The following is a 12,885-nucleotide window of genomic DNA, read 5'->3' as shown; positions in this document are numbered from 1 at the left end:
CTGTCTAGAAAATTCTCTAATATCTCCTCAACCCAAAAGACAAAAGCTACTGACGACCACCGACTCTATTTCGGATGTGAGCAATTAAATGCAAATTTGCACTACATGATAACCATTAACAAGTACTGGAACATTCCATTCATTGTGAAATCTATGCGGTTATGTGCAGTGCTCTCTGATGGTTGGTTGAATTCATAAATTGTTGTAGACTCTTCAGAAATCCTTGCACCTCCACATCACAAATGTTGACAGATTCATGTACCTGTCCAGAACAAGTACATTCATTTATGGCAGGAGGTGGCCGACACAGAGGCCAGAGTGTTGATACTGGACACCTGTCCTCAGTACAGCTCACGGACACTGAGTCTGATAAAATCACAGAGGTTTTTCTCTGATGGGAGCAGCGCCTGATAGGGAACTCAGACTACTTCCCCATCATGTGAGCCTCCCTTGTGATTGACAGCAGAAGACAGTGGACGGATGCCATAGTCAATATTAAACTAAATAGCAGTTATTGAATCCACCCACTGTCATAACTAACAAGCCAAGGGGATCCTGATGGGGAACTATTCATTCAAAGTTCCCCCATCAGGCTTCATCCACGGTCAATGTGACATAACTAATGACTCACCCCTGGTTTATTCAGTTGTTGGTCAAGAGATTCTTGTCATTATACAAAAATGGCTATTGCTGAAGATAAGTCACTGGTTGCTATGACACCAGCGGCTGCTGTTATCCTAGCAACCCTGGCAGAAGGGAATGAGTCATTGGTTGCTAGGACACCAGTGGCAGCTATCATCCTTGCAACGCACAAGCCCTGTGTGGGGAAACTGTCACTTGACTTGTCATGACAAAATGTTCTTAATCTAAGAAACTAGCGATAGTTCTTTTTGAATCTGTTGCAACCTCATTCTGTGGAAACCATAACAAAATAGTCGCAAAGCTTTCCTGATTTAGGCGCAAGTTTTTTTTTAAGAGACCACATGCTATGCTTTGCCATACCTCCCAACTTTCTAAGATGCGAATGATAGACATCCATTAGCAAAAGTATGTAGGCATAGGACACCCCCCCCCTTAAAGTAGAATTGCCGTTAAACCTACAAGTGCTTTTTTTCACCACTACTATAGCTTTATGTTTGCTTTTGGAATTAACAAATGCAGCAATTTAGAAATTGGATGAAATGTTTAGCGCAGGGAAACACTTTTTAATAGATAAATAGTGCATTTTATATACAATTACATAGATCAGACCAAAATGAGGGACAAATGAGGAGGAAAGAGGGACTTTGTCGCATAAAAGACAGTCCCTCGAAATCAGGGACAGTTGGGAGCTTTGGCTTTACTGAACTCCCCCTGTGTGTCCGCCGACTTGTAGGTACATGCAGCAGTTTAGGTATGATTGACAAAGAATGCAGTCATAGGAATCCAAGAACGCTTCATCTCTGCACACAAAGTGCTGAGGTAGCAGATTTTTCAGCAGTCAGATGTAAACAATCCCATTACCAAGAAGGAATATGGCTTGGAGTTACTATGCTTGATTGATGATGGTGATGAGGGGGACAGATACACAGACATCAGCTTTTTATTCCTGTCTGTGTCAGTGTTGTAGATTTTCCCTCACTTCTTGTCTGGTGAAGCCATTGTCAACAGCATACAAAGTGGGATCTCTTCAACAGAGCCCCATGTAGCACTAAAAAAGCTTTTGGCTTAACATACACTGGATCTTCGTCCCCCCCTTTCTTTTTCCCCTGTTTACCCGGCATTCTGTTGTGCACATTTCCGACACTCGGCCACCCAAAATTTTGGAATACCCCTAGTGGTGGAATTTTGAGGCACGTACAATAGATATCAGATTTTAAAAAGGTATAAAACATTTTTTTTTATACCTTTAAAATCTGATATCTATTGTACGTGCCTCAAAAGTCCACCACTAGGGGTATTCCAAAATTTTGGTTTACAATTTCGGATGTGGCACACAAAATTGTAAAATTATTGCCTCCCACATATATCATACTCCCCCACCCAGGGAATCTAGCATTGTCCAGCTGAGATCCTCTTGTATTCTGCCACCTCTCTGTCCTGCACCACCATGTTGATTGTGACATCATTGTGAGGCCTTCAAACTCTATCCAGTTCAACCGGCACTTCTCCTGATGATGCGGCACTAGGCATGCCTCCCAATGATGTGGCACTAGGCACGCCTCCCAATGATGTGGCACTAGGCGCGCCTCCCGATGGTGCGGCATTAGGCGCGCCTCCCGATGGTGCGGCATTAGGCACGCCTCCCGATGATGCAGCATTAGGCACGCCTCCCGATGATGCGGCACTAGGCACGCCTCACGATGATGTGGCACTAGGCACGCCCCCTGCTTCTTTTGGAATGAAGCATTATGCCTCCTGGGATATGTGACGTGCCTTTTCCCACACCAGGGAAGGTGCAGGTGGGCCATACAGCCGGCCATAGAAGCAAATCACTGTATAACTCTGTACTCATGTAAATGCCGATGCTTTTGTGCATCAGCATTTACCTACGCACAATGTATTTTCCTAAATGCAGAAGTTTTGCATTCACAAATGCCTGCAAACGTCCATATGCATGAGGCCTTAGGCTCCATTCACATATTGCGATTTGAAAATGCGGGAAGAATTCTGCCCACAATTCCAAATCGTGTGTGATTGTTGCACAATGCTTAACATGCATTTGGGTGCCATTATCCTCTAATAGCACCGCAAACATGATGTGATTATGCAGTGAATGTTGTCAATCTTGCCTTTCAAAATCGTGTGAAGTTTGTCGCCTGAAAAGAAGCAGGAGCTTCTTTTCGGGCGACAACGGTGCATAAGGCAGCCCATTTAAGGGAATAGGCTGGCCCTATATGAGACGCAAAATTGTGTGCATCTGATCAACAAAATCAACAAAATCAGGATTGCTTGACCCCCTATGCAAAAGTATGAATGGAGCCTAACTGTGTTGGTAACTGATCTGAAAATTAAATATTTCCACAATGCTTACAGATACAGAGATGAATGAGGGCTAGGGTTGCCACCTGTCTGGGATTCACCCGGACAGTACGGCTTTTGAATCATGTGTACATCTTTTACTCCACTTCAAACCCGGACACATTATTCAGACAGGAATGTGGCTCAAAACAGGGCCTGACACGAGGTTGAGGGGGCACTATGTGTGCCGCATAACTATTCTCTTTGGAGCGCCCAAAGGTGTCCCAGTTACAATCCCATAGTGTATACTAGAAGAAAAAAAATTTGCTGGGTGCCGCTAAATTGTTCGGGTTTGGCTTGACGAAAAAGTGGCAACCCTGAGGGCTTGCTAGAAAGTGTGTTTTATATGTCAATGCTTTAGTATGCATGATCCAAGTGCGTTCATTTATATAACTTTAATATTCTGCAATATAGTGTTAGGATCTATGCTTCTGGCATACAATCACATTATAAGCACTGGACCTTGATGCTTTGTACTGTATTAACATCAGTTGCTCATTGGCTTATCTAGAGCCATCAGTGTTCACTTCCGCTAAGAAGGGAGAAACAATGCATGTTGGTGCAATTTCTTCATCCCACAGTACGTGTCAGATATATTTTAGTGCATTCAGTTTACTTTCTGATAAAGACTGAAATCTTTAGATAACCTATCTTTTCATCATATTATGCCATAAAAATTTTATACAATTTTAAATTGTTTGGATAATGTAAAGACCAAGAAAACTATTTGTAAGATGATAAGTTCTGTGGTGAACAAAGCATAGCACAGAATTTAACTGTTATACCAAATATTATTTGTATATGGGTGCCTGGGCATCAAAGAGCGACACATTTTCATGGTACTTTATTGTACAAATATATATTAAAACATTTGAAAGTTCATATGATTAAGATTTCATCAACTGCAGTAAGCTTCCATATCTAGATATCCTTTTAACCCCTTGGAGCTGGCTCCTCCTGACCCTTTAGGGGTTTAGGATGCTGGGAGGCGGGGCGGGTTTTATGATCATGTGACTGCCATGATTAGCTGTCACAGCAGTCACATGATCGGAAAGCTCCCGATTGCAAGCAGCAATCGGGAGCTTTCCGTTAGTTGCCGATAACTGTGCTGGGAGCATGCAGGGTGCACGCTCTCGGCACAGTTGTATTTGCACTAATGCACGCAGATATGCGACCACTCTGCGCCTGACATCACAACTGACGTGTTTCGTCATTCGACTTGATCAAGGGATGAAGTAGTTGATCCAACAGTATGTGTCTTACTACATGGTAGCACTCTGTGTTGTAATAAATGTCTTTTTATGTAATTCTGCTGCATTATGGTCACTTATATTTATTTTTTATATGAATACCTTGTATCCAACAAAAGAAAGATTTGAGGGAATTGAGGGAGTTTGTGGAGACGTAGGACAATCGGCATGAGGGTTGACTTATGCGAACAGGAATGCACAAGGTTATTTATTTTAGAAATGTGATATTTGTTGTAACTGTATTACACTATTAAAAATTATTTTGCTTTGGATACATGCATCACAAGGATTGGAACACTGAGAATTTATTGAAAGTGGAGGAAGAGCAATGTTTAATTGATAAATGATAGGAACATAACATAGTTTGGTAAGAGTACATTGACATGTGGGAGGAATAGAGCACCAGGTGATGTATGGCATGTACTTTCATATATATGTGATCATAATACTTTATAACGTTTTGATTATGTGGTGACTTTGTGCATACTACACTAGTTTTTCTTTCACTTTTGGGTTACCAACTTGGAGATGTGAAGAACGATACTAAATAAATAAAAAAATAGGCACCATAATCGATCTGGAAACAGAGCTTTATTTTGACCCGCATTTTTAATATACAATCGGGAAAACAAGTTTACAAGCATTAATATTCTACTAAGGACTTTATAAGCGCTGGTTTTATTTGTATGGTGTATTTGCCTGGGTGGCCTATTTTATTGCATAATGGTGGCCTGAGCAGGAACTCGAGTGCTGAGTTCAGGTGTGCTGACAGCCAGCACTCAAAGTCCTGAACCAATAGGAAGGCCTCAAGATGGATGGTAAGCTGCAGTATTGGTTGGGCCTGGTAAGCTGCTGCTGTGCAGATTTACTATCTGCCGCTAGAGAGACTGAGCCCTTTAGCAACTGACCATACAGTAATTTAGTAGCCTTATTGCTGCCTGCAAGCTCGACTGGGACTATTCTCACATGCACCAACAGTACAACTGGGACCCCAATCTTAGCCAGCTGAAGAGTTAGGACTAAAGCCTGCCCCTGTACAGGTGCTACACAGAGACCGCTACCTATTGCCTATGCTAAGAGGTACCTCTCATGGGACATTGCACTCTAACCTAGCCATTCTCTTAGAGTGCACGCTGCACCAGTTATAGTACTATTATTTACATTGCAGTTGAGGCTTTTATGCACTATTTCAGACTTTGCTGATTCACAAGTTAAAGTGGTTGTAAACCCTTCTGTGTGTTCATTTATGTTCAAGCCACCATTTACCAATCCATTGAGTCAGAGCTGTCTTAATGAGTGAGCACACCTGGGCACTGCCTAGGGGCTCCAGCTGCATGGGGGGCCCTGCACATTCCCCAAAGGGCCCAAGTTGCCCCAAAATTGGGGGCCCAATTATGGCACTGAGAGTGATGGATACACAGGGGAGGCAGGCTGTCAGCGGTGTGCCCTGCAGAACGATACCCATTATTTCACAGCTAGCAGGGAGGGGCAGGGCCGGAGCGCCAGTGATGCTCTGACCCCCCCCCCCCCCCATGCAGTTTGAATGCTTGGGACGTGAAGGCTGTGGGTTGGAGCTGGAGTGGGAGCTGCCGAGTATGCAGCACTGAGAGCCCGCCTGCGTAAGTAGCATTGTGGATGGTGTCATAGTGAACCCAGCTGTCCAGCACTGTTTGCACCAAAGGGCTTGGAATGCCCGGAGGGATGCTCCCCCCCCTTTTGCCCCTCCTTCTGCCTGCTTGATCGGTATAGGCAAGTCCAGTGCTGGAGGTGGGCACATAGTTTACATGCGCTGTATCTCAACTGGAAAAGGTGGTACTACATGGATGGAATAATGGTGCTGGGAGATATCAAGGGTGTATGGGGGAAAATAATGCTGAGGGGGGATCTGGGGTATCTTGGGTGGCTATAGTGCTAAAGGTATCAGGGATGTAGAGAGGCCACAGTGTAGAGGATATCAGGGATGTAGTGGGGTCACAGTACAAGTTGTATCTCATGGTATATATGATAACAGTGCTGGGGGGAATATCTAGGGTGTAGAGGGGTCAGAGTGCTGAGGGGATATCTGGGATGTAGAGGAGTCAGAGTGCTGGGGGGATATTTGGGGTGTAGAGGGGTCAGAGTGCTGGGGGGATATCTAGGGTATAGAGGGGCCATATTGCCGGGGAGGCATCAATCTAGCAGATATATGCTCAGGACAGCTTTGTTACTTTATGTACAGTCATGGCCTAAATTGTTGGCACCCCAGAGATTTTTCCAAAAAATCAAGTATTTCTCACAGAAAAGTATTGTAGTAACACATATTTTGCTATACACATGTTTATTCCCTTTGTGTGTATTGAAACAAAACAAAAAAGGGAGGAAAACAAGCAAATTGGACATAATGTCAAACAAAATTCCAAAAATAGGCTGGTCAAAATTCTTGGCACCCTTTCAAAATTGTGGATTCATAAGATGTTTTAAGCATGTGATGCTCCTTTAAACTCACCTGGGGCAAGTAACAGGTGTGGGCAATATAGAAATCACACCTGAAAGCAGATAAAAAGGAGAGAAGTTCACTTAGTCTTTGCATTGTGTGTCTGTGTGTGCCACACTAAGCATGGGCAACAGAAAGAGGAGAAGAGAACTGTCTGAGGACTTGAGAAACAAAATTGTGGCAAAATATCAACAATCTCAAGGTTACAAGTACATCTCCAGAGATCTAGATTTGCCTTTGTCCACAGTGTGCAAAATTATCAAGAAGTTTGCAACCCATGGCACTGTAGCTAATCTCTCTGGGCATGGATGGAAGAGATAAATTGATGAAAGGTTGCAACGCAGGATAGTCCGGATGGTGGATAAGCAGCCCCAAACAAGTTCCAAAGAAATTCAAGCTGTCCTGCAGACTCAGGGAGCATCAGTGCCAACGCGAACTATCCGTCGACATTTAAATGAAATGAAACGCTATGGCAGGAGACCCAGGAAGACCCCACTGCTGACACAGAGACATAAAAGCAAGACCAGTGCTTGCCAAAATGTACTTGAGTAAGCCAAAATCCTTCTGGGAAAACGTCTTGTGGACAGATGAAACCAAGATAGAGCTTTTCGGTAAAGCACATCATTCTACTGTTTACCGAGAACGGAATGAGGCCTACAAAGAAAAGAACACAGTACCTATAGTGAAACATGGTGGAGGTTCAATGATGCTTTGGGGTTGTTTTGCTGCCTCTGGCACTGGGTGCCTTGAATGTGTGCAAGGCATCATGAAATCTGAGGATTACCAAAGGATTTTGGGTCGTACTGTAGAGCCCAGTGTCAGAAAGCTGGGTTTGCGTCCGAGATTTTGGGTCTTCCAGCAGGACAATGACCCCAAACATACATCAATAAGCACCCAGAAATGGATGGCAACAAATCGCTGGAGAGTTCTAAAGTGGCCACCAATGAGCCCAGATCTAAATCCCATTGAACACCTGTGGAAAGATCTTAAAATTGCTGTTGGGAAAAGGCACCCTTCCAATAAGAGAGACCTGGAGCAGGTTGCAAAGGAAGAGTGGTCCAAAATTCCGGATGAGAGGTGTAAGAAGCTTATTGATGGTTATAGGAAGCGACAGATTAAGTTATTTTTTCCAAAGGGTGTGCAACCAAATAATAAGTTAAGGGTGCCAAGAATTTTGACCAGCCCATTTTTGGAGTTTTGTGTGACATTATGTCCAATTTGCTTTTTTTCCTCCCTTTTTTGTTTTGTTTCAATACACACAAAGGGAATAAACATGTGCATAGCAAAACATATGTTACTGCAATACATTTCTGGGAGAAATACTTGATTTTCTGGAAAAACTTTTAGGATGCCAACAATTTCGGCCATGATTGTATGTAGTATTTTCCCACTGATTGTTTGCTGTTCAGAATCCTTGTTCGTGTAGTTAATGCAGAGCTCCACCCAAAAGGGGATGCTCTACTTGTTTGCCTCTTACCTATTTGATGTCTGTTTACCTGCGCTGTCTCCATTGTGGGGGCCTCAGAGCATTACTTTGCCCAGGGGCCCATGATGCTATTAAGATGGCCCTCCATTGAGATAATTTATCACTAAACAGTCTTGTGTCTATTTCATGGTACTAACTCACAGCCAAATTAAAGGTATCTCATGTTCTTATAAGTGCTTGCAGTGACTTTCATTCAACCAAGTGTGTCAGAGGGGCTGAGGCTGTTCTTGAATTCGAGGCACAAAACGGAGAACCCAAATTACAAAGCAGCTTCTTTGGGGGTAGTGCTACACATAAAAACATGCATATGGAAATTTTTCACAGGTTGTAAATGATGTAGTGCTTGGAGGTATTATGGCAATTAAAACCCATCTACATGTAGGTTTACCACAACTGATAAAATCCTAATAATTTATATGAACTTTTTCATATACAGTATCCACAGTATTTGCAAATAAGGTACCTTATATTTATGCACATTCAAAAAAAACATGTTGCTTTTTGATTTCCAGGCACCGAAAAAGTCCCATATACAAAATTTTACTGTACCATTTGGTTCTCTATAGAAATAAGGGATGTGGTGCCTTGAGTACACATCCGCCCAATTATATATGTTTATTTTATAGAATTGAACTGGAATTGAAATCATTACTTACATCATGGCCACATTACTTCCATCTATAATGATATGTCTCAGTTGGTCATTTCCTTTTTCATTTCTTAGGTTAAGCTGGAAAGGAGTCTGCATTGCTTCATTAAATCGCTGCGCTCCAGTCACAATAGGTACATTGGATTCTTCCTTACCAGTTGTTCCTTTGGGTTGTTCTATGCTCATATTTTCTGGCTCGAGGCCACCATGAAATATATCCTCAACTGGGTGATTATTACCCACTAGTTTGTTCCTCGGCAGATCACCCATTCCCATAGTTGGGTTAACAATGTTTATCTCAGGCCTTTCTAGAACAAGATTTTCCAGAATTTGCAAATCATTCTCTTCGTGTCCTTTTCTTTGTGGCCCACTTTGAAAAATATCTTCAGAATCATTTTTTTCATTGAGTTTCCTTAGGAATCCAGCCACAGAACCATCTCCGATGTCCACAATTTCACTGGGAGAATAGCCACAATTTTTGGCAGCTGATTTCATTACTTCTAAAAGGTAGTCATCATCATTAATAGAAAGAACACGTGACATACTTTTAAGCGTAGAAGGCCTTTGTACTTGGCTACTGTCACTATGGTTATGACTAGATTGTTCCTGTTTAACTTTGTCCAGAATCTGAGAAGGCTCCTGGATCCCATTTTCTGACAACACCTTAAGCACAATAGATTCCTGATAACCCATTGTCTTGAAAAAGTCTAAAAGCATGTTAAACTCTTTTTGTGTTGCTAAAGAAAAATTGTGATGAGAGCCTGGTTCTCCATCATCCCACCTCATAATAGTATCCAGTAGTCCAGATATTTGCTGGAATTCCTCATCATCTTTTACTAGCGGTTCCATCCTTTGATTCAGTTCAGTTTCTTCATTCAGATAAGAACCTGAAGACTCACATTCATCTAACCCCATCACTGGACTTTCCTGTACACCAAGTGGTACTGGCTGTTTTTTCAGATCCCATATTTTGTTCCTACCTGGCTCACGAGGTTCAGAAGCCCTCTCACGCAAAACTCCTTTAACGGGCCTAGTCTTTGTTATATCTACTGGCTGTGATATTACAGGTTTGTCAAGTCTCTGGTTTGGATATTCCATTGCTGCAGGAAGGGGAGGAAGCTTTCTCGTTGCAGCACATTCCCTCTGGTGGCTTGTGGATTGTTTCTGTCTACTCTCTTTGTCCTCCTCTACAAGAGCTAGTAACTGTTCCTTGGTGGAAGTTGGAAGAATAAGAAGATCCAGTGCATGTAAGTCATTATGTTCTTCTACCAAAGCCTTAAAATTCCTTTTAATAGAGGTTTCTTGGTCTTCTGGCTTGGTGTTACAAACATCTAAAAATGCATGAATTTGACTTTGGGCCATTACTACTCCCTCGGCCAAGCCAGAGATTGTAATCAGTCCATGACTTTGAGGTTTGACGCATGCTGAAGTAGCTCTAATTAGGCAGTCAAGGAAGAGACCCCCAGCCCCAACAAAGATGCAGTGCATCTCACGTGGGTAGTTAAAGTCCTCAGTTAACTCTGGGGTGCATAGTCCTTTAATATAATCCTAAAGGAACAGAAGAGGATTATTGTATGTTATTCTTAAAACCATACTCACCAAAAGCTTTTATTTTTGCTAAAATTTTCATGCAAGAAACCATAGTTTACAGCTTACAGATTGCACATTTCCAGGTGGATACCTTCTCCACCCGCCAACTTGCACTTCACTATGGGGCGTACACACTGGTGGTAGGAACAATTGTGTGCAAGATGAGAAGGGGGGAGAGTTAGAAGGTATTCGACCCGTGGCTAGGTTAATACCTGCTGCAGCTGGAAAGCAGTTATATGATGGCATCTTAAGACACAAGATGCTTGAAAGGTGAGAATAGTGTCTTTTATGTTTACAGCAGGTGTCTTTTTGGAAGTGACTTGTGGTGATAGCATTTTTTATTTCGGGGATGGGTGGGAACTATCAGCAAATCAAACCTTGCTTTTTTAAGCAACATCTGCTTTAACTCATCCTTTACACTTAGCAGGATCAAATGTCCTTCAACCATGAGTCTTGCTCAGTGCAGGATCCGAACACACGAAAAGTGAAAGGCAATCATGGCCATACAATGGTTTTAGAGTTGCAGGGTATGCTCTCCATATTTGGACTAGTACCAAACATGGACTTACAGCTAGTGATGTCACAGGGAACTGTGGGAAGACACCTTCAGTGATGTCACAGGGAATTGTGGGAAGACACCTTCAGTGATGTCACATGGAACTGTGGGGAGATACAGTACTGGGAGCTCCATCATTTCTTAACCAAAGGTTTGGGATCCTGCCCTAGAGAAAACCCTAGAAACTTTGAAGGCATTACTTATACCTTATTTTTTTTTTATCTTTTCTTCTATTAAAACTTCTGCCCTTGCTGTGTTATCATTGAAAAGCAAAAATGTAATTGCTTGTAATATGCCCAGGTGAATGACATGGTCTCCTTCCTTCACGCGGACGCCTAAGATATATTCGTCAGGTATCCCAGGAGTCATACATTTTTTTTCTCACTTTTGTTAGTTTGCCCTCTGGGGAGGAAGGGCAGGGAGTGTGGAGGTGGGCTGACAAGTCACAGGAGAGCCAAGGAGGGCTGTAGGACTGAAGTGGGCCGGATGAGGACGGCGATAGGAGACATGTGAGGATCCATGTGCATTCATCCAGAGAGGAGAGAATTTTGTCCAGCGAAAGGAGGAATTATTTTCTTTGGATCTATTTAGCCCCTAAGAATAACAGCAGACATCTCTATAGCCCTTTGAGTGAAGTTGCTATAACAGGGGTAGCAAACTTCTGCTACCACTACTGTAGCAACATGCATACAAAGGGCTGGAAGCGCTGTATCTCTAGTGCACAGGCACAAACCCTTAAGTGTATGCGCTTCGAGCCCTTTCGTGTACATGTTGCTACAGCAGCCACAACAGGTGTTTGCTACCTCTGCTAAAGTAACTTAATAGACATTGGGGGTTATTTATGAAAGGTAAATCCACTTTGCACTGCAAGTGCACTTGAAAGTGCCCCTTTCACACTGAGGTGCTTTGCAGGCGCTAGAGTGCTAAAAATAGCGCCTGCAAAGCGCCTTCAAACAGCCGCTGCTGTATCTCCAGTGTGAAAGCCCGAGGGCTTTCACACTGGAGTGGTGCGCTTGCAGGACGCTGAAAAATTTCCTGCAAGCTGCATCTTTGGAGCGCTGTAGGAGCGGTATATTTACCGCTCCTAAAACGCCCCTTCCCCTTTTTTGGCCGCTATCGGGGGGTAAAACTGCCCGCTAGCGGCCGAAAAGCACAGCTAAAACGACGGTAAAGCGCCACTAAATATAGCGCCACTTTACTGAAAGCACGCCCAACGCCTCAGTGTGAAAGTAGCTTTAATCTAAGGCAGGGATATGCAATTAGCGGACCTCCAGCTGTTGCAAAACTACAAGTCCCATCATGCCTCTGCCTCTGGGTGTCATGCTTGTGGCTGTCAGTGTCTTGCTATGTCTCATGGGAATTGTAGTTCTGCAACAGCTGGAGGTCCGCTAATTGCATATCCCTGATCTAAGGGGTAGATCTGAAATGAATGGAAGCTCTGCTGATTTTATCATCCAATCATGTGCAAGCTAAAATGCTGGTTTTTATTTTCCTTGCATGTCCCCCTCGGATCTACAGCGACTTTACTTCCAAGTTCACTTTCATTGTACTTTCAAGTGCACTTGCAGTGCAATGTGGATTTGCCTTTAGTAAATAACCCCCATTGCCATCTGCCTTGTTAGGGCATAGTGACAGTTTCTCTTGATAATGCATACCCTTACCAGCACCAAGTATACTCACCTACCTATTCCCTCTAGCTGCCTGTTGTAGGAATTCACCCTGGGCAAGCTCCAGTGTCGGGTAGTGTCAGAGCTTACACTAAGGCTGGATTCACACCTATGCATTTTTAGTGCTTTTTGCATTTTGCAGATTTGCACTACAGAACGTGTTCCATAGGAAACCATGTTAAATGGACTGTAGTGCAAATCTGCAAAATGCAAA

The 12,885-nt window shown here is 43.1% G+C and overlaps 1 protein-coding gene across 1 annotated transcript in view; it reads right to left on the bottom strand.

The window, feature by feature from the left end:
• The window catches only part of LOC143927409 (protein KHNYN-like), a gene marked incomplete at its 5' end in the record, with an annotated part of 42,478 nt that extends 32,072 nt beyond the window's left edge, over nucleotides 1-10,406 (bottom strand). Inside the window, 1 exon segment of the mRNA XM_077451886.1 lies at nucleotides 8,866-10,406. Coding sequence (XP_077308012.1) covers nucleotides 8,866-10,406 — 1,541 coding nt within the window.
• Nucleotides 10,407-12,885: the final 2,479 nt, after the last annotated feature.

The sequence above is a fragment of the Lithobates pipiens genome, unplaced genomic scaffold (assembly GCF_037356315.1).
Source record: "Lithobates pipiens isolate NorthernLeopardFrog02 unplaced genomic scaffold, aLitPip1_a1.2 Scaffold_1, whole genome shotgun sequence".
Lineage (NCBI taxonomy): Eukaryota > Metazoa > Chordata > Amphibia > Anura > Ranidae > Lithobates > Lithobates pipiens.
This window is presented reverse-complemented; position numbering and strand designations above follow the sequence as displayed.